The following is a 22,489-nucleotide window of genomic DNA, read 5'->3' on the forward strand; positions in this document are numbered from 1 at the left end:
ATGTACTCAAAACCAACACCACTCACTTGCCAGAGACAGCTAGAATGAGGATCACCTGCACCTGCTCTGCACAGACACAGCAAGCACCAACAAAATCACACTAGAAAGGACAAACAAAAGAAAATTACACACAAGACAACACAGTACCCATCTTGCACAAATCCATAGAGAATCTGACACACAATAAAACAGAAACTAAATATGCTGTAATTATCACACCATTTTAAAAAAATACATGAATGGAGGGCAATGATACTAATTTGAAGTAAACGGCACAAAAAACTTTTTCTTACCAAACACATGCAACTGCACAAACTCCAGATCTACCAGTGCCAAAACCGCAACCTGGAGCCACCACCAAGGAAATCAAAAGCTTTGCACTAGAATAAAAATAAAGAAATACAACATTAAGATCACAAATGCAAATTATGCCAAGAAATAAAACAGTTCACATTATAAATAACTATTATAAAACACTATTAGGTCTGCCCGTGGGGGCAGATCAGCATCTTAAACGTCTGATCTGCCCGCAAGGGGGGCACAAGACAAAGGCTACAATTTGATACCCTAGAGGGGAGTGACCCTTACCCCAGGCAAATACCACTTCACGGTTCACACACACCATCATCCAAATACCAACTACACACATCCCCAGCGAGTAGCCAGTCAACGCACACTGCTAGCCAAATGCCAGTACACACACAGCCAGCCAAACACCAGTACACACAGACCGTCAGTCAAACTCCAGTTCACACAAACACACAAAAGCTTTCCCTGGTGTCTAGTGGTTTTCAGCCCCGCTTGGTAGGCAGATGGGACTAAAAATATGACCAGTCTGCTACTGGAGGGCAGAAACGGTCAAAATGCCTCAATAAAGGGGAGTGACACTTTGCCAATGGGCTGCTCCCCTACATGCAAATAAGATTATGCCTGGTGTCTAGTAGCTTTCATCAGCCTAAAAACATGGCCAATCTGCCCCCAAGGGGACCAGAAATGGCCAAAATATGTGCCCCCAAAAAAGGGAGCAACCCTTGCCCAGGGGGCCGCACCCCGGCATGCCAATAAAATTATTCCTGGTGTCTAGTAGCTTTCTGCCTCCTTTGGGGGTAGATCGTCCTAAAAATATGGGCCAACTTGCCCCCAACAGGGGGACAGAAACAGCCAAAATTTGTTCCTCCATAAAGGGGAGTGTCCCATGCTCAAGGGTATGCTCCCCAACATGCCAGCAGTCTTATACCTGGTTTCTAGTGGCTTTCTGCCCCCCTTAGGGGCAGCTCGGTCTACAAGATAGCTGGGGGAGGGCAGAAGTGGCTAAAATATATGGTCCCATAAAGGGGAGCGAACCTTGCCCAAGGGGCCGCTCCACAAAAAAAAAAAAAAAAAAATCCGTTGTGATCTAGTGGGTGAATTCCTGCTGCGCGATCGATGCCCCACACTGCAAAGAGACATTGGGGGGAAGGAAAAAACTCCTTTCTTTGTCCCCATGCCTCTTTGCTCTCCCCAACCTTTCCCCGGAGTTAAAATGTACCTTATTCCTCCAACATGCTGGTGTGTGTGTCAATGTCATCAGTTTGCATGGAGGGGGGTCGGGGTGGCAGTGTAAGTGTTTCTGCTGCCACCCCCAATGGAGGCATGTTGTGGGGTGGCCCAAGGGAGTACCAGTGCTTACCCTGTGGCTGGGTGGTAGGGTGGCTAGGAGCCATCCTCAGCACACACCCACCGGGGGTAAAGGGCCAAAAGGTAGAATACACTTGTATAGCTATTAAATAATCTGCAAAACAAAGTGATATTTGACATTTATTTTTAGAAGCAGGGAATATGGGAATTTTATAGTACATTTGGGAAAGTGGTTTTGTGTTGCCCTTTCAACTTCCAGGGACTTTCTTCTGATCGGACCTTGAGACCGTTTTGCGATTTTTAGTTTAGAACCTTGTCTAGCAGATTGGTTAAATTCAATCATTTCTTGACAAAGAGTACAGGGGAAAATTGAAGAAGTTCTTCATTGTATTTACCTGTGGCTCAGAGGTCATGCTATAAGAAGATTACCCCGAGATCTTTAACTCGCTGCATAGCCTCTGATGTGGGGCCTAAGGAAGGGTTAATTGTTATGGAGGATCACTGACAGAATATCGTAAACAGTAGTATTATGGACATAATATTGTGTCAAAGATATTGAGGACCAAAATATTGAGAAGGTGAGTGCAATTAAGTAAGTTTAGATATTCTGTTCTTAACTACGCATCTATACACATTGAAGATATATATTGTCAAGGTGCTTGTGGGTAGAGTTATATATAGTAAAACTTTGCTTACCTATAGAAAGGTACCTTCACAATATTTTTGTCCTCGATATTCTTGACACTATAGTCTCACCCCGATATTTCTGTTTCCAATATTGTGTCTAAATACCGTTATGGAAGGGTACCCGTCTGTGCACTACCAAGGAGCAGGACTTCTGTTTTGCCTTTGTTGTAAAACAACTGATTTTTATAAGTTCAGCACTGTGCAAACTTCAAACAGTCAGCCACAGATTCCTTCTCTGCACAATTCATGTGGAGATCAGGCAGGATATGGCTAATGGGTGTTTGTGAACTTACATATGTCACTGGAAAATGTGGTCCAGAATCACATGGCATAAGAGAAACATTTGCATATTAAAAGACACTGAGGATACCAGTGAGCCTTATGGCAGGCCTCGCAAAATCATAAAAATGTTCTAGACCTGCAGGTCTAGTGACTAATCTACTCGACCGAACTGTAATGCACTTGATTCCATAAACTTCTCTCAAATTGTGTGATACTAGGCAGATATTTAATTTCACTGAGTCATGGTTTTCTTCATTATTACATATGAGAGCACTTTTAAATATGGGAACTCAGCGTGCCTGCAGTAAAAAAAACTATTTTGTTTGATTTAAGGGAGTAAACTTTCTCTCCATGTATAATGAAAACATCTTGCCCCCATGTAGGGTACAAATGGCCTCTGACTTGCCTCTAAGTTCACCAATAGCATTGTCATCAGGGCGGGGGAGAGAATGTGTCTCAGTTCATGTTTAAAATTTCTCACATATATATTACTAAAGTATTTTGTTATAGTGCGCTTTCATTAACAGACAGTTAATTTCCAATGAAATGGCCACAAGCTTTCCTCCTAATAAGTAGTTTTATTGATAAAACTGTATGGCAAACGATAATGTGTGGATATCTGGTTTCAACAAATCTTTATCATTAACACATCGCTACGTCAAGTATTCTGATTTTGTTTTTTCACACTTTGGAATTACAAAAAAGTGCTTTCATGACTACTGAAATATATTTTGGAATATGTTTACAGTTCAATTACAACCTATTCAGATGTTGTGTGTTAGAAAAAGTACTGACATCATACAGCCCTTTTCGCCAGAAAATAGCTCGCCCTGAAAAAATCTGACTTGCCATGGTGAGTGGTCGAGTAGATTTCTCAAAGCTTGTAAGGGACCCCACAGGTAAGTGTGTTGATGGAGAGGCAAACTGACATAGTTAAACCTGATGACCTTGAGCTGTGAGGAAGTAATAGAGCTCCTTCAACCCACCCCCAAATGCACATGACCTAGCCTAGATGATGAAAGTGAATTCCATTGTCAAATGTGTGAAATGCTGCCGGTGAATCTAATAAAGTCAAGGCTGCAGGCATTCACCTGCCTTTCCAACTGGACAGATTTTCACTAACAACCATTAATGCATTCTCAGTTGTGAAAAGACAGTTATCCTCACAAGAAATTAAGAATACAGCAATGACGCTGTTACCATAACCTTCCCCATCTAACAAATGGGGTATTTGTAGATCTGAAGTTTGCTATGGTTGGACAGATTATTTTAACAAGGATAATCAGTGAGATTAAATAATTTATTTTATATGTACAGAGTGCCTTGTATATAGCAAGCATAAAAACCTCACTTATACCTGGAGCAGCCAGTAGAGGGTGCACATGCTGGCTCAACTTCAAAGATGAGGCTTGAGCAGTCTTGGACGTTTGAATTAATTTGGGTTACCATAGTCTTGCTTGCCATACCAGTCACTCTAGAACTGATTTCTCCCATTACAAGGTGGAGTGATTGTCTTTGCACAAATCAATAGCCATCTCTTTGTGATCTGCTAACATTACTTCAGCCATATACTTCCAAGGGACACGTTGCTTTGTCTCTAGGTGCCCATCCAGCATGTGATTACACCTCTTTACAACTTCACATTCCTCAGTGAAACTGAAGTGAAGCTGTTCTAGTTCTATAATCTGGATTGAACAGACCAGACTTGTAACTAATTTAGTAGTCAGGAGTTTAATGAAAAAAGATGAGTGATCTCTAAACAGCTTGATTGGAAAACTGGAATGGCTTTTTGGCCAGATATTTGTACAGAGAGATTCTCACAAAACAAATGCATAGCATAACTGACTGACAGAGCCACATACATCTATGTGACAAATATTAGATGTATGTTGCCTATGTTCTATGCGTGCCTACCTGGAACCACACAGCTACAGGAGGTTTTTCTTTCTGCCTCTCGGGCTCGGTGTACAGACACCCACCAGCGAATACCTCTGTGCTGCTTTGATGTCTCTGGGTCTCTTGTGTGTCCACCAAAATCTTCTGCATTTTTCCGAAGCATCTGCTCCAGTGCGAAAATTCAACAGTGCTCAAGGGAAACATAGGATGCAGCTGCCTAAGATGTAATTTTTTGGTGGTTATCAGGGAAGTTTTCACTACTGCTACCTGGGCTGTATCTTTTCTGTGGATATAAGGGAAGCTTTGTATGTATGTAAATTGTATTTTTAAAGCACAAAGGCAGGTTAGTGGGAGGGTCAAAGACTATGGATCTTGTCAAGGAGTGATTGGTGGGATAGCTGGGTTCTGAGAATGGAGGAGAGCTGCTATGTGTTATGGTGCAGTGTTCCTTAAAGAGGTATGTTTAAGCTCTTGCCTAAAGTGGCCCATGGGTCAGTGGTTGTAACGGATATTGGAATGTTGCTTCAGCTCGTGGGTGCGTAGATGGACATGGTCTATTACCATTTATTTTCTTTTTTTGCTCTTCCTATACAGTTTGACTGTGGGTGTGCTGATAGTCGCCTGAGGTGTTGACCTTGTCAGCCAGATAGGTGGGGGTGCTGGTCATGATGACTTTGTAGATGATGCAGCTGATTTTGATGATGGTGCAAGCTTGCAAGGGGAGTCAGTGGAGTTTAATCCAGGTGGGAGTAATGTGGTCATATTTTCTGTCATTGAGGCTTGCTGCGGCATGTAGGATGTCATTAAGAATGACAGTGTGCAGTCCAGGAGGCTATGAATTAGGGCATTGCCACCATCCAGATGTCAGAGAACAAGGGCTTGATTAGCAGTTCTGAAGTAATTTTCTGGGAGGAACAGTCTAACATTCCTTAGTAGAGAAAGATGGTATCAGAACATTAGGTGTTTTTGCCGATGTGTGTGAGGTCAGTTTTGGGTGAATCCAAGTGATGTGGTATTTGGTGAATATTGTGATTAAAATCCATTCAGGTTCATGATGGCAAGCCAGGGTTGGACTAGTTGTTGGTAGATGTTTTGGTGAGGATAGGGATATATGACTTGATGGGTTTGAGCTTTGTTTTGTTGCTCAAAATCCAGGTCTAGGTGGCTGGCAGTGTTCGAGGCTTTGAATGTCTGGAGTGGAGGAAACATACAGGAAGAGTGTTTGTCATTTGGATATTTGAAATTTATGATGCTGTTATTACTGAATAGAATCCCACCAGGCTCCTTGTATAAGTTACATTTTTTTTAGGGGGGGTGAGACACTATGTCAGTCTGCAGGTGAAAGGGATCTTCTGGGTCCTTTAAGTGCCCACGTGAATGAACTGGTGTCATATGGATAGGCAGGAAGAGACTAGTGAAGAACGCTACTAGTAAATCCCATTCAAGACTTCATGGTGTGGATGATGTTGGGTCAGCCTCTGGTGTCAAAGGTTACAGAAAAGGCCAGCAGTATCAGGAAACAGTGCTCCTCTGTGGTGATTTTCTCTCCTGCTGTCTGTGCAGCATGTTTTCTGTTTGTGTGCAAGGGAAGGTGATATGGCTGATGCCTGTGCGCTAGCTGTTGTCTGTGTTGGGGGAACCTTTTACTCCTGCTGCCCACACTGTATTTGCACTGTATGTTAGTGAAACAAAGAGAAATATTTTTGGTATGCAAAAGCCCAATTGATTGCCTTAGTCAATACTTTCTTAAGTACTGAGGGCATTGCACATAATAAGCATTATATTTGTCTCCCTTTTACCTAGATAGTCAGTCCACAGTCAGTGCTATTGTACCTTGCTGTCTTCAGAATTATGCCACTTTCACTTGTGGGCATGGTGGAGATTAACAAAGAGGTAAGATGAAGAGTTGTTAATGTTTGAGCTGAGCATCTGCGTCGGATGACAATCAAGGACAGTGCTCATGCACGTTTTGGATTCATTTGCTGGCATTGTACACTGTCCATGTGTTGGAGAGCTGATGAGGATTCCAGTTCTGTTGCATCAGTTAAGCTTCTACGCATCCTGTATTCTCTTTTCAGTGGCTTTTTAATATTCCTCTCTGTTGCCTGATAATGAGAATTTGCATGAGAGTAATTATGTCATTTTTCTTTGTTTACTGAGCAAAAATGTGTTGCATTTTAGATTTTGCACTTGTCTCACAGATGGGTTGGATCTTGGAAGAGTCTGTTATTTAACTTGTCTGTATGTGCAGCGCTTTTCTGCTTGCTTTTAATACACAGTAAAACGCATTGCATTTAATTTGGCATGCACTTTACTGGACCTAATTTCAATTCTTAAAAATCCAGTTCCAATTTTGTTACTCATTTCTCAGTGGAATGTTCAGGAATTATGCCATTAGATATCAGTACAAAGACTTGAGGAATAGGAAGCAACCCGTCTAAATTAAAATGCTTCCCTTCGGCTAGAGTATGCCCCTTTCACTTCTCCACATCTGATTTGCTGTCTCATACCAGCTGAGAAAGATTGTTCTCTGAAATAAAACATTCCTCTTACTGATTCTTAAACATAACTACCACTGCACCCATGCCTGTCTTTTGTAGACTGTTGCATGTTTATCAACATATGTATATCTTTAGTTCTGATAGGTGACTCTTAATATCTGTTCATACTGAAACATAACTTTGATTAAGGACAAAACCAGGATTTCTTGACTTATGCATCTTTATCAGGGTGTTTTAGGATGGAATTGGAAAGTCCCTGGACCAGCACACTCTGCCTGGCTCTAACTACCTGAAGACCATTACCTCTTATAGTTGTTAGCGGAATTAATGTAGTGCATCTTTCTCTATCCAGACGATGTCTACCAATCAGATGTTCTGCCTTAGTCTTCCCTGACCACTTTCACTTGGCAACCATGTTCTCTATCTAGACATTCATATTCCCCAAAGTCCTGTGTCCCTTTTGCAGATCCTCAAGTGTCTTAGTTCAGTTAGTCCAGATTCCCATTGTCCTGTTTCATAGTTTCATAATTAGTTCTTGTCCATTCCTTGATGATCTCCTTGCACCCTAACTCCAATCTCTTTCTTAAGTCCTATGGTTCCATGTTCATATTCTCACCCTGGCTACTGAATCACTTTTGTTCTAGCTCATAAGCTTTCTAAGATTGTTTTGGCCTATCCCACTATGTCCCGCAACCTGACATGAAAGGTCCACCCTGAAATATATCCACGAAAATGCTAATGGACTGACATGGCTGTGCAAACATTTCACTGAATTCTAAAGTGATAATCAGGTTGAAAGTGCATTTTCATGCTCTGTAATTACCCTTTCCTTTTTTACCTTTCACTGTGCCTCGTTGTCACTGAGCCTGCAGAGTCCCTAGGTGCAGACCTTAGGACCCACCTTCATTGTTCAAACAAAGCCTTGCATGCAGATGTCTCTTATTGATTTTCTAAACCCAAAGGTTGAATAGTAATAAACAATGCAGAAGTTGTGGTGGAACACCACATCCAATCAATGTTTTATATACCCCAAGTTATTTATGTGAGCCCTTATAGCTACACTTTGAAAGCCAGTCTCCGGAAATGAGTGGGTTCTGTTTATTAGAATGTACCCATCAAAGAACAATCGCCCCCCTTTACAGTTGTTTTCTGAAAAGAATCGGCCACAAGTATAAACTCCCATTCAGTTTATGAAAGCTTGAAAACTGCTATAGCAAACAGGGGCAACACAGACATGCTGATTCTCAGGGAATAGACTTAACGTATCAGGATCAAACAGCCACTAGAACATGATAAATGGCCTGTCATAGGTGTGAAATCAAGATTGTGCCAGATAGGTCATGGCATGCTCACCTCCACTGTGTCCTGAGGCACCTGTGAAACTTCCCATATCGAGCCTGTCCTGACAAGCTCAGATGGGTCGCAGTGACCAGTTCTGACCCTCAGCCTATGAAAAGCCGGTGATCAGCCGCAGATGGAATTCAAGGTGACATAGCTGCTATTGTGCCGTACGGATTGACGAGGGACTTGTGTCCAAGGTGGAAGGTGCAGCTCTTGTGTTGAGTGAGACGCACCAGTCCCAACTTCTGGAAGAAGCAACATGTGCTGTATTGCAAGAGTCCGGTTTGGTGAGGTTAGGGGGCTTCTTCGATCATGAAGAACCACATCTGGGTTGATACCACATGAAGGCTCCTTGCTATTAAAATATTCCTTCACCAACTGCTGGATTTGGGGGATTCAAGTGGAGCCATCTACAAGCAATATTTCATCAATGCCAGTTCTATTTCAGGCTTCATTGTTGAACAGAAAGATCTATATTTAGTTCTTCAAACTACTATTTTAGAGAAATCCTCTATTTCAACAAAGGACTAAATTTCATTTCTGGCTTAGTACTGAGCTGACAAGGCCACCTTGGGCTTCTCGATCTCACAACGCAACTTCTGTACTGCTCTGTTGTCTTTACAAATATCTCTCCCAGCCTTTTTCTTGTACAGCTTTATGAAATGTTCCTATAACAAGTTTGTCAAAGTCTTCTCCTCCCAGGTGAGTGTCTCAGTTTGAGCTACTACTTCAAAAACACCACTGTCAATCAAAGGTACCACCACCCACACCAAAGGATGTTCTTTACACATATTTCTTAGCTAAACCATATGCAAGAACAGCAGCAGTTGATCCATTGATGATTCTCATCACATTCAATCCAGCAGTGGTACCAGCATCTTTGCTATCTTGATGTTGGGCATCATTAAAATAAGCAGGTACAGTTACACCTGCAGGAGTAACCTTCTTTCAGAAATAGGCATCGCCTGTTTCCTTCATTTTTGTCAGGACCATTGCATAAATCTCTTCAGAGTCAAATTACTCCCTCTCATCAGCAACATTGACTTCACTATATGGATTATTTTCTTTTTAATATCCCTAAATCGCAGGTATTTTATGTCTTTCTTAGTAAAGAGATTGTTCCATGTGAGGCTTGTCAGGCATTTAGGGTCAAATACTGTGTTCTCTGGATTTGATGTCAACTGGTTCTTTGCTGCATCACTTATAAGCCACCCCCTTCTAGTTTGAATGCCACATAGGATGAAGTAATTTGATCACTCTGGTCTTTGGCAGTGATTTCTTTCCACAAGTAAATTTTTGAGAACTCCCACACATGATAATGTTGTACCAAGGTCTATTGCACACACACTGACAACATCTTCCTTTATGTCATCTTCATTCGCAAAGCCGCTGGTGACAACCAGCAGTGTAATAAAAAAACTGCTTCATCCTGATCATGTTTCCTTAATTCTTTTGTCATCAAACTAGTGTGCTCGGTCCCTGTACAGCTGGTGTACTGTGCCTCAGAACTCTGTCCAAATGAAGGTGCTCTGATACTACGCTGGCTGGTAGAGGGATCTATGTTAGGCGTCTGGCTTTCAATCATGCTGTTTGTTAGGGCGGTGGCTTCCAGATGCTTTTATCATGCTCTTTCCATTTTTTTCAGCCTGCATGAGATGCCACATCTTCCTAGCAGGCGGGTAAAGCTTACAAAGTTAATCTTGCAGGGACCTACAGTTCCAAATTGCAGCTGTTTTCAATTAATATTAGATTTGAATACAGTGTAGTTAAGAATTCTTGAGGAAAGTCTTTTACTGCTTCAGTCTCTCTTAGTGCCCTGCTCACAAAAGGAAAACTCTTGTTTGGTTTTCTAGGTCCTGGGGTTAGAAACATGCTGGCCATACTGGAAACGTGCTGGCCATACTGACTTTGTTGGCAGTCTCCTTCCTGTTGTAGTCTGAGTGAGGCAGAAAAACAAAGAGGGTAAAATGTGCCTTGAATGTGGTGTAGCTTCTCAGTTATATGAACAATGACTTAATTTTACAGGTTGGAGGTGAGCAAAATGGACTTGTACGCAGCACTGCACGGCCCTAAAGACACTGAGTGAAATTGTCACCAGACTCATGCTTAAACTGATGCATAAATGGCCTTGGCTAGGAGCGTAGTGTGGGGATTGTGAAAAACTGGTTACATGTTTGTGCATTCCACTGAGGCTGCAGCGCCAGCAGGAGTAGCCAGTTCTACTGTAATATCTCAGTCTAGGCTGGACAGTCATCCTTAACCTTACCATCAGCTATGACCTCTCTCATGTGCCTTTCCTTTGCAGGAGCCGATTCTGCCATCGCTTTATTCCATGCCTGTGGTGGACAACCACCAGAGAGCAGTTCTGCTCTTCACCAAGACAAATCCCAGAAATGCAATGTTATATTGCATCTTGCCATTTATTGGTTCATGGGGATAGTACTTAAGAGACTGTGTCTAATAGAGGCCTCTAATTTGATATTTATTGCCTTGCTTAGTCGCTGAACAATATATCTCCAAAATGATGATGTGTGTGCAGCTCCAGTTCATATGCAGAATGTTGGCATCACCCCTACGCCATGTCTGTGGCACTCGTTAGAGTTAACTGGGTAAAATCTGCTTAATTTTATGGGTGACAGGTATGTGAGGTGCAGCATGTAGAAATGAGCAAGCTTAAAATGAAGGTTACTGGACACATCCTACACACTCTGTTTTATTCCCGCTCGACTAGTGTCTCCAAGAGTTTCCTTTCCCAGTTCAATCTTGCAAGCATCTCTACCTTCAGTCTGTCTTGTTTTAAGGTCACGTACAGGCAGGATATGAGTCGTCTGGAAGATCCCATATCTAATAGTACTGTGTGTGTCTTGGAAGCATGTCCACATTTCACTGCCCATCTTCGTCAACTTAAGGAATAGTTTAAAAAAAAAGAAATAACTGGCCTGGGCCAAACCCCAAAGCTCTCTTGAGCCTCCGGAAATATGATGAGCCTTTCTCCTGGATACAAGTTTCCCAGCGTATTTTATCCCCCTCCTTCTTCCATGCTGCCACAGACATGGATTTATCAGAGTTCAGAAAGGGGTTGAAATGGCCACAAAAGTAACTGTCTGGAGAATTGTGGTCTACGCATGACATTCTTAATCATAATCTCCCATACCTGTGCCATCTGCTGTACTACATATTGGTACTGCTTTTCCTTACATTACCCTGCCATTAAGCACATCAGCAGATCTGTCGCTGCTGGGACCCTGTGAGCAGCCTCTTCTCCCATTTGTGCCCCTCTGCATACCATCTGGCCATATGCTAGAGTTGTGCTGCCAGATAGACAACTCTAAATCGGGAGACAAAGTACCTCTTCAACTGTATCAATTTTTAAGATACCCATTCAGACACTGCTTTGCTTCCCAGACCATATCAGGGAAATTAACAGGTTGTCTAGCTTTTTAAGCATGCTTCTTGCAATTAGGCACTGTGTGATTCGAAAGACAGAGGCAACAATGTAGAAACACCATTTTCACTATTGCAATCCTTCCTGTGACCAACAGTGGCAACTTGTTCCCGAAGGCAACAGAAGCCAGCACCCTGTCCATATTATAATCATATTGCTTATCTGCAATGCCTGTGACCTGTATTCCTAAATATGGCAATTTTCTAGTTCCCATCGAAATCCCATGGTGAACACCAGCTCTGTGGGCCTTCCCACTAATTCTGCCAGTTCCAACACCAGCAACTTCTCTAGATTGACTTTAAGGCCAGAAAGATTACCAAACCTCTTCAACTCAGCCAGCAGCCGTAATACAGGCGTCTCCAGTTGCTATAAATACAGTGCATCATCGGCATATAAAGAGATTACATGCTCTGTGTCACCCACCCGGATACCCTACTGCTGCAGTACAGTACACAAGTACAGTACAGTGGCAAATGCTCCATAGCCAAGGTAAGAGTGACAGGGGGTAACCCTGCCTGGTTCCCTTTCGATGTCCCCCCTCTTGGATACAAACCCTCCTGATCTATCCTGGGCTGTTGCGTTCGAGCAGAGCAAAGAGACCCAACCCAGGAATTTTGGACCAAACTCAATTTCTTTTAGAGTACTGCTCACATATACTCCCAGCTTATTGTATCAAATGCCTTTTCGATATTCAAAGAGCTCAATCCCACTTCATTGTCTAAACCCTGTACTCAGATACTCCCCAAGCAGTACCCATAAGTAGTACAGCAGAGGGCACAGGTACGGGATATTCATGAAGGTACTTCTAGTTAGTATAATTCTGCATTGATTAACATGTATTAAGGATCCAGTCACTCATTGCAATCTATTGGCTCATATTTTGGACAATACCTTGACGTCAACATTAACCCCTTCCCCGCCACGGACGTAATGGTTACGTCCATGGCAGCGCCCGTGTGGCGCCATGGACGTAACCATTACGTCCTGAATGCTTCCCTCGGGAGAAGCGCTAGCGCTCCTCCCGAGGGCCGCCCCCCCACCCCCCTAGGTCAGGGCTGACCGGGGAATCCCTTCCCCTTCCACCCCCGACCCCCCCCCCCACCCCCCTCTGTGACGTCAGCGCGCGAGTGCGCGCTGATTTGTCACAGGGGCCTCCCTAGTCGCGCTGGAAGCTCTGCTTCCAGCGCGATTGAAAAAGAAATGCAAAAGCATTTCTTTTTCAATCACTTGGGAGGCCCGGAGGGGCTTCAAAGGGAAGGAAAAGTATTTCCTTCCCTTTGAAGTCCCTCCGAGGGTTTCAAAAGCCGGATTGCTTGCAATCCGGCTTTTGAAACCCCACTAGACACCAGGGATTTTTTTTTTTTTCATTGAAATTGACCAAAGGGAGCGACCCCTTGGGCAAGGGTCGCTCCCAGGGGGGGCATTTTTTTGAAAAGGCCTTTTCTGCCCCCAGGGGGCAGAAACCTCTAGGCACCAGGGACCATTTTTTTTTTTTGTTTGTTTCATTTTTTGTTTATTTTTTTTTTTGGTGGGGAGCGACCCCTTAGGCAAGGGTCACTCCCCTTGGGGGAAAATTATATTTTGGCCATTTCTGCCTCCCTTGGGGGCAGATTGGCCTATTTTGATGAGGCCAATCTGCCCCCAAGGGGGGTAGAAACCACTAGACACCAGGGAGTTTTTTCTTTGCGTGAATTTCACGCAAAGGGAGCGACCCCTTAGGCAAGGGTCGCTCCCTGGGGGGGAGGGCAATTTATTTTAGGCCATTTCTGCCCCCCCTGGGGGCAGATCGGCCTATTATTAGGCCGATCTGCCCCCAGGGGGGGAAGAAACCTCTAGGCGCCAGGGCAAATTATTTAGACCATTTCTGCCCCCGTGGGGACAGATTGGCCAATTTTAGGTCAATCTGCCCCCAAGGGGGCAGAAACCACTAGGCACCGGGGATTTGTTTTTTGGCGCCAATGTCACGCAGGGGGAGCGACCCCGTAGGCAAGGGTCGCTCCCGGGGGGGGGGGGGTGGGTGTTGGGGGGGCAAATTTTTTTTAGGCCATTTCTGCCCCCCCCGGGGGACAGATCGGCCTATTATTAGGCCGAACTGCCCCCCGGGGGGGGGCAGAACACTCTAGGCGCCAGGGCAATTTTTTTTTTTTTGTTTTTTTTTTTGTTTGTTTCTTTTTTTAGAGATGGGGAGCGACCCATCAGGCAAGGGTCGCTCCCCTGGGGGGGCAAATTGTATTTAGACCATTTCTGCCCCCCTGGGGGCAGATTGGCCAATTTTAGGTCAATCTGCCCCCAAGGGGGAAGAAACCACTAGGCACCGGGGATTTGTTTTTTGGCGCCAATGTCACGCAGGGGGAGCGACCCCGTAGGCAAGGGTCGCTCCCGGGGGGGGGTGGGTGTTGGGGGGGCAAATTTATTTTAGGCCATTTCTGCCCCCCCCGGGGGGCAGATCGGCCTATTATTAGGCCGATCTGCCCCCGGGGGGGGGGGGGGGGCAGAAACCTCTAGGCGCCAGGGGAATTTTTTTGGCTGAGTTTAGGTCAACCTGCCCCCAAGGGGGCAGAAACCACTAGGCACCGGGGATTTGTTTTTTGGTGCCAATGTCACGCAGGGGGAGCGACCCCGTAGGCAAGGGTCGCTCCCGGCGGGGGAGGGTGGGGGTTGGGGGGGCAAATTTATTTTAGGGCATTTCTGCCCCCCCCCCCCCTGGGGCCGGCTGAGCTACAGGCCAAACACCACAGGTAGGCACCTTGCAAAAAACACCTCTGTTTTCTGTGAAAAAATATGTTGTGTCCACGTTGTGTTTTGGGCCATTTCCTTTTGTGGGCGCTAGGCCTACCCACAGAAGTGATGTACCATTTTTATCGAGAGACTTAGGGGAACGCTGGGTGGAAGGAAATTTGTGGCTCCTCTCAGATTCCAAAACTTTCTGTCACCGAAATGAGAGGAAAAAGTGTTTTTTGGGCCAAATTTTGATGTTTGCAAAGGATTCTGGGTAACATAACCTGGTCAGAGCCCCGCAAGTCACCCCATCTTGGATTCCCCTGGGTTTCTAGTTTTCAAAAATGCACTGGTTTGCTAGGTTTCCTCAGGTGTCGGCTGAGCTACAGGCCAAAATCCACAGGTAGGCACTGCTTTTTATAAAAAAATGTGATGTGTCCACGTTGTGTTTTGGGCCCTTTCCTTTCGTGGGCGCTAGTCCTACCCACACAAGTGATGTATCATTTTTATCGGGAGACTTGGGGGAACGCTGGGTAGAAGGAAATTTGTGGCTCCTCTCAGATTCCAGAACTTTCTGCCACAGAAATGTGAGTAACATGTGTATTTTTAGCCAAATTTTGAGGTTTGCAAAGGATTCTGGGTAACAGAACCTGGTCCGAGCCCCGCAAGTCACCCCTCCTTGGATTCCCCTAGGTCTCTAGTTTTCAGAAATGCACAGGTTTGGTAGGTTTCCCTAGGTGCCGGCTGAGCTAGAGGCCAAAATCTACAGGTAGGCACTTCGCAAAAAACACCTCTGTTTTTTTACAAAATTTAGGATGTGTCCACGTTGCGCTTTGGGGTGTTTCCTGTCGCCGGCGCTAGGCCTACCCACGCAAGTGAGGTATCATTTTTATCGGGAGACTTGGGGGAACGCTGGGTGGAAGGAAATTTGTAGCTCCTCTCAGATTCCAGAACTTTCTGCCACAGAAATGTGAGGGACATGTGTTTTTTTAGCCACATTTTGAGGTTTGCAAAGGATTCTGGGTAACAGAACCTGGTCCGAGCCCCGCAAGTCACCCCTCCTTGGATTCCCCTAGGTCTCTAGTTTTCAGAAATGCACAGGTTTGGTAGGTTTCCCTAGGTGCCGGCTGAGCTAGAGGCCAAAATCTACAGGTAGGCACTTCGCAAAAAACACCTCTGTTTTTTTCCAAAATTTAGGATGTGTCCACGTTGCGCTTTGGGGCATATCCTGTCGCGGGCGCTAGGCCTACCCACGCAAGTGAGGTATCATTTTTATCGGGAGACTTGGGGGAACGCTGGGTGGAAGGAAATTTGTAGCTCCTCTCAGATTCCAGAACTTTCTGCCACAGAAATGTGAGGAACATGTGTTTTTTTAGCCAAATTTTGAGGTTTGCAAAGGATTCTGGGTAACAGAACCTGGTCCGAGCCCCGCAAGTCACCCCTCCTTGGATTCCCCTAGGTCTCTAGTTTTCAGAAATGCACAGGTTTGGTAGGTTTCCCTAGGTGGTGGCTGAGCTAGAGGCCAAAATCTACAGGTAGTCACTTTGCTAAAAACAGCTCTGTTTTCTGTGATATGTCCACGTTGTGTTTTGGGGCATATCCTGTCGCGGGCGCTAGGCCTACCCACACAAGTGAGGTATCATTTTTATCGGGAGACGTGGGGGAACGCTGGGTGGAAGGAAATTTGTGGCTCCTCTCAGATTCCAGAACTTTCTGCCACAGAAATGTGAGGAACATGTGTTTTTTTAGCCAAATTTTGAGGTTTGCAAAGGATTCTGGGTAACAGAACCTGGTCCGAGCCACACAAGTCACCCCTCCTTGGATTTCCCTAGGTCTCTAGTTTTCAGAAATGCATAGGTTTGGTAGGTTTCCCTAGGTGGCGGCTGAGCTAGAGGCCAAAATCTACAGGTAGTCACTTTGCTAAAAACAGCTCTGTTTTCTGTGATATGTCCACGTTGTGTTTTGGGGCATATCCTGTCGCTGGCGCTAGGCCTACCCACACAAGTGAGGTATCATTTTTATCGGGAGACGTGGGGGAACGCTGGGTGGAAGGAAATTTGTGGCTCCTCTCAGATTCCAGAACTTTCTGCCACAGAAATGTGAGGAACATGTGTTTTTTTAGCCAAATTTTGAGGTTTGCAAAGGATTCTGGGTAACCGAACCTGGTCCGAGCCACACAAGTCACCCCTCCTTGGATTCCCCTAGGTCTCTAGTTTTCAGAAATGCACAGGTTTGGTAGGTTTCCCTAGGTGGTGGCTGAGCTACAGGCCAAAATCTACAGGTAGTCACTTTGCTAAAAACAGCTCTGTTTTCTGTGATGTGTCCAGGTTGTGTTTTGGGGCATATCCTGTCGCGGGCGCTAGGCCTACCCACACAAGTGAGGTATCATTTTTATCGGGAGACGTGGGGGAATGCTGGGTGGAAGGAAATTCGTCGCTCCTCTCAGATTCCAGAACTTTCTGCCACAGAAATGTGAGGAACATGTGTTTTGTTAGCCAAATTTTGAGGTTTGCAAAGGATTCTGGGTAACCGAACCTGGTCCGAGCCACACAAGTCACCCCTCCTTGGATTCCCCTAGGTCTCTAGTTTTCAGAAATGCACAGGTTTGGTAGGTTTCCCTCGGTGGCGGCTGAGCTAGAGGCCAAAATCTACAGGTAGTCACTTTGCTAAAAACAGCTCTGTTTTCTGTGATGTGTCCACGTTGTGTTTTGGGGCATATCCTGTCGCGGGCGCTAGGCCTACCCAAACAAGTGAGGTATCATTTTTATCGGGAGACTTGGGGGAACATAGAATAGCAAAACAAGTGTTATTGCCCCTTGTCTTTCTCTACATTTATTCCTTCCAAATATAGGGGTGTGTGTAAAAAAGACATCTATTTGAGAAATTCCATGTAATTCACGTGCTACTATGGTCACCCCGGAATTCAGAGATGTGCAAATAACCACTGCTCCTCAACACCTTATCTTGTGCCCTTTTTGGAAATGCAAAGGTTTTCTTGATAGCAATTTTTTACTCCTTATATTTCAGCAAATGAATTACTGTATACCCGGTATAGAATGAAAACGCACTGCAGGGTGCAGCTCATTTATTGGCTCTGGGTTCCTCGGGTTCTTGATGAACCTACAAACCCTATATATCCCCGCAACCAGAGGAGTCCAGCAGACGTAACGGTATATTGCTTTCGATAATCTGACATTGCAGGGAAAAGTTACAGAGTAAAAAGTAGAGAAAAATTGATGTTTTTTTCACCTCAATTTCAATATTTTTCTTTTTCAGCTGTTATTTTCTGTAGGAAACCCTTGTAGGATCTACACAAATGACCCCTTGCTGAATTCAGAATTTTGTCTACTTTTCAGAAATGTTTAGGTTTCTGGGATCCAGCATTGGTTTCATGACCATTCCTGTCACTGACTGGAAGGAGGCTGAAAGCACAAAAAATTGCACAAATGGGGTATGCCCCAGTAAAATGCCAAAATTGTGTTGAAAAATTGGGTTTTCGGATTCAAGTCTGCCTGTTCCTGAAAGCTGGGAAGCTGCTGAGTTTAGCACCGCAAACCCTTTGTTGATGCCATTTTCAGGGGAAAAACCACAAGCCTTCTTCTGCAGCCACTTTTTCCAATTTTTTTGAAAAAAACAAAATTTTCCCTGTATTTTGGCCAATTTCTTGGCCTCTTTCAGGGGAACCCACAAAGTCTGGGTACCTCCAGAATCCCTAGGATGTTGGAAAAAAAGGACGCAAATTTGGCTTGGTTAGCTTATGTGGACAAAAAGTTATGCGGGCCTAAGCGCGAACTGCCCCAAATAGGCAAAAAAAGGCCTGGCACAGGAGGGGGAAAAGGCCTGGCAGCGAAGTGGTTAATCATAGACAGTGGGCGATAAGAACCGAGCTTAGTAGAATCCTAGTACAGTTTGGGCAGTATTACTATGAGTTCTCCGCACAAGGACCACAAGAGTTCCCTAGTCTCTCTAAAGACATCTACTAATCTCTCAGAGAGTAGCTCTGCATATAAGTGATAGAATTCCAATTGCAGGCCATCTGTTCCTGGTGTTTCTGTTCCTGTTCCAAGTTGTCTAGAAACCCTGTTAAGTCTGTGTCACTGTGTCTCCTAGGTTGCTTGTACAATACGGTTAAGTAATGTTGCAGCATGCTGTTAATCACAGCTTGGTCACAACTGACTCGCCCCTCTCTTTCCCCAATTTCATGATCACAGACATTTACCCTTCCTGCTTAAAAAGCCAGGCTAATAACCACCCCTGTCTTTCTCCCTCCGTGTGCAGCCGCTGCCTTTAGTTTTGAAGGGGAAATCTGTCTACCTTATAGCATAGCTCACGTATACATTTTGTGCTTCCAACATGTCCATTTGTACGTCAGGAACTCCCTGACCCTTTTCTGAAGTTGTGCCAGTCTCTCTCCTTGGTCATGCAGTGCCCCTTGCAATTGGGATTTTATGCCATGAGTTTTATCGAGGCATTCTCCACCTCCCAAAAAGAACACTTTTTAGTGCATCCCACTCATTTGCTCTGGTCATACTTATCTCCCAAGTGCCAGCAAAATACTGTTCTCAATTCAGCACTTAACACTGTCCCTCAGCACTTCGAGACTGAGGTGGCAGGTAGTGATAGGTGATACGACGTGAGTCTAGGTGGACGCTCTGCTGACAACACATTAATGTCCAATGAGTGTGATATCAAGATCCTGCCCCTAACCAAATCAGAGGGGTCTCCACATGTGGTGCTGGTATGTCCAGGACAGTCCACAAGAAAGACTTGTCATCACTAGTCGTGACATAACAGGTTCACGTGAGACATATCTCCCTACCATCTTGTAGACCAGATGTCAAAAGGAATATGCCCTCAACGTCTGCCTGCGTTTAGCGTAGCTGAAATGGTATTCTAGGTGCCACTCAGATGGCCACCCTTGTGCGTATGTAGAGTACATTGAGCAGTAGGACTTCCTTCTACATTTTGTCTTTAATTTATCAGCTTCTATATCCATCAAGAGGTTTTCTAGAAAAAATGTTATCCCTACTTTAGAGTGTCTGAGGTACATGTGCACTCTGTAGTGATTGGTGTAATTGTGCAAGCCCTGATGTTGCAGGGTAAAACCCTTACATCTCCCACCATAGCTGGCTTTTTCCTCTCACTACCTATAGCGGTTTGTTGGGGAAAGTTCAGGACCCTACCATGAACCCTTCTAGTTGTGCCCAGTTGTGAACTCTAATCCCACATCCAACGTCTTAGTATGCTGTGAAATGTCTGTGCACCTTCTGCATGCCAATGTTGTTCAAAGAAATAACATATACATGTACAAAAAATGCTGAATTTCCAACCTCAAGGCCCTGGGTAAACACCCTGACCTCTATGTGTGTGATGTTTCCCCATGTAACATACTGTTAAGTACAGCGCTCTCCCCTCACCAACTCAGTGTGGCATGTCAAGAGCCCCAAGATTATGGGACCAAATACCTAGTTTCTATTACAAACTGTAATTTTCAGAGAAGCTCATGTCTTGTGTGACCTAGCCCCAGTTGTGTAGAGCAGACTCCACCTTGGCTTCCCTAACTCTTCAGAAAAAACAGAAATAATAACAAATAAAGGTTTCCTGTAGTCACAGCTAAGAAAGGGGGAGTTCGTTCCTGAGCTACCAGATACCTTGATGATCTGGGACAAAAAAGAGAAACTATAAGCACCACCCCTATATAAGCCTATACAATTGTATGGGCTCCCACTGCAAAGGCTTTTAACTTTAATCAGGAACAATTGTGTTCCCTTACCAATAAAGTTTCCATTTTCCTGAGTGTCTCTACGGCAGTATGCAACAAAACCATGAATATATTGAGCATAACAAAACTTTGAGTGTTGGTTGATGGTCCACGGGCCTATTTATCTAGGGATGCCTTTGCAAAACTATTCAGTTAACCGGTTAGCCCTGTCCCTACTCATGTCATGAATTAGTCATAAACAGTGTGCCCCTAGACAGGCTTCTGATAGGCTGCTGCGGTCACTAGGGTACCGCTGCCAGTGTTCCATCTTGCTGCACTTCAATACGAGGGCTGCCAGAGTCAGTTTCCATGCCCCATCTCCTTAGACCCACTCGGTCTGTTCTGGCTCCTCCGCTCTACATCATTGGTGATGTTGGAGGCTGTAGGCTCTCAAGCCAGTTCTACCCTTCTTCTGGGCATGTGAAGAAGTGAGTTCAACCCCTTAATGCCGCTCTGAGTTTGGCCATGAACAGGAGCATTTATACAATGTTTAGGGTGTATAGTTTGTGCCTTACTGTCAAAATGAATTGCCTCTGGACCTGAACTCTGTGTGTGTAATTGGGGAAATTGCACAGTTAGTCCCTCAAACAGGGAGTCTCCATGTTTATGACACCATTAAAGAATTTAGGCCCTCATTACGACCGCAGCGGTCTTTTTCAAAGACCACCGAGGAACCGCCGTGCTGAAGACTGCCAGTGCAGTCGGCAGAGAAGTGGAGGTTGCTCCACCTCCACCGCCCCATCATCAGAACACCGCCCACCGAATCACGTCCCATGATTCGGTGTGGTGGTGTTCTGGTGACGGGGTGCTGGCGGTGGAGCAGCCCCCATGGATCCCGTCCCCTCCCGGAGGATCAACGGACAAGGTAAGTTGATTGTCCGTTAGGGGAGGGGGGCAAAGGGGGTATTGTGTGTTGTGTGTGTGCATGGGGGTGTGCGTGTGAGTGCGTAGAGGGGGGGTGTGAGTGCGTGCATGCATGCGGGGGTTGTGTGTATGGGAAATGTGTGCGGGTCGGTCTGTGTGCATGTCTGCTTGTATGTGTGCGGGTATGTGTTGTTGTAGTGTATGTGTGGGTGTAGGGGTGTGTGTCTGTGCATGTTGGGGGGAGGGGTAGGGAGGGGGTGTGTGTATGTGCATGTTGGGGGTAGGGGTGGGGAGGGGGGTCCTGCCACCTTTGGGGCGTGGCAGAGGGGCGGGGGGTAGGGGGAGTACTCGGGGTAGGGGGAGGAGTCGGGTGGGGGTGGGGGGTGGGGGAGATCCCATCAGTGCCAGGGAAGGAATTCCCTAGCACTGATAGTGCCTACCGCCATGGATTTTCATGGTGGTTCCAAACCACCCGAAATCCATGGGGATATGCAGGGTCGTGATACAGCCGGCGGTCTGGTAAATGCCCCCGTCCGCCAGGGTTGTAATGAGGGCCTTGGTATTTATCTCAATAACTAGCTAAGAGGGCTGTCGGCTGTGCCCTCAAGGAGGGCAAGGGGCCAATGCCAGATAGGCTTCTTCGTTAATAAAAAACCACAGACAGCACTCATGGTCCCATGACGCGGTTGAGCCACTTTGCCAGGAAGGGTTCAGAGTCTTCCCCTCCTTGCTATTCTGGAAAGCCCACAAAACGTATATTACACCTCCACAACCTGCCCTCTGCATATTCTAGGCTGTCATTTATGTGTTTTGTCATGTCTGACAATACATGAACCCTCATGTGCAAGCCTTTCAATTCCTTTGTCAAGTTCTCCATCTTCTCTTCCGTTTCTAAAAATCTTTCATAAGCCTTGTGCAGATCAATTTGCAATACGTTCACTTCAATAGATACAGTGTCCATTCTATTTTCCAGATCTTGCTTTGAGGATTCCATGGCTGCCTGTAGGTTCTGGCGCCCCAGTGAGGATTGGCTGTCACTTTGGTCAGTTTGCCACATGGATATTCATCCTGTGCCAGTTTATTTGTCTATGTCAGTTTGTGCTGGGGTTTTAGCAGGTTTGTCCCAATTCATGTCATTAGAAGGAACATGCTCCGCCAAAGCCAGAAACACGGGCTCTCCACATTCTCATCGGCAATCCCAATATATATCTCTAGGATGTTGCAGTGCCTCAAGCACAGAGAGTAAAAGCAAGGTGGGTGGCGGGGGGGAGGGGACAGGCTAACGACCTTAAGTTGTGATCTGCAAAGTCCACCAAGGCCTTCATGCCCATAGAAAGCAGCCCTGTGACCTTCCAAGTCCCGCCCCTCATGGCCAGT

At 45.3% G+C, this 22,489-nt stretch overlaps 1 protein-coding gene across 4 annotated transcripts in view; it reads left to right on the plus strand.

Moving 5' to 3' along the window:
- Positions 1-22,489, plus strand: part of DCAF17 (DDB1 and CUL4 associated factor 17) — a 444,850-nt gene that overhangs the window by 164,525 nt on the left and 257,836 nt on the right. For 3 of the 4 annotated variants that reach the window (XM_069225322.1, XM_069225323.1, XM_069225325.1), the window contains one exon: positions 6,286-6,375. The exons of the other annotated variant lie outside the window; for it this stretch is intronic. In XM_069225322.1, the coding sequence (XP_069081423.1) occupies positions 6,286-6,375 (90 nt within the window). The remainder of the gene's footprint in view (positions 1-6,285; positions 6,376-22,489) is intronic. 4 annotated transcript variants of the gene reach the window in all.

Source organism: Pleurodeles waltl, chromosome 3_1 (assembly GCF_031143425.1).
Source record: "Pleurodeles waltl isolate 20211129_DDA chromosome 3_1, aPleWal1.hap1.20221129, whole genome shotgun sequence".
NCBI lineage: Eukaryota > Metazoa > Chordata > Amphibia > Caudata > Salamandridae > Pleurodeles > Pleurodeles waltl.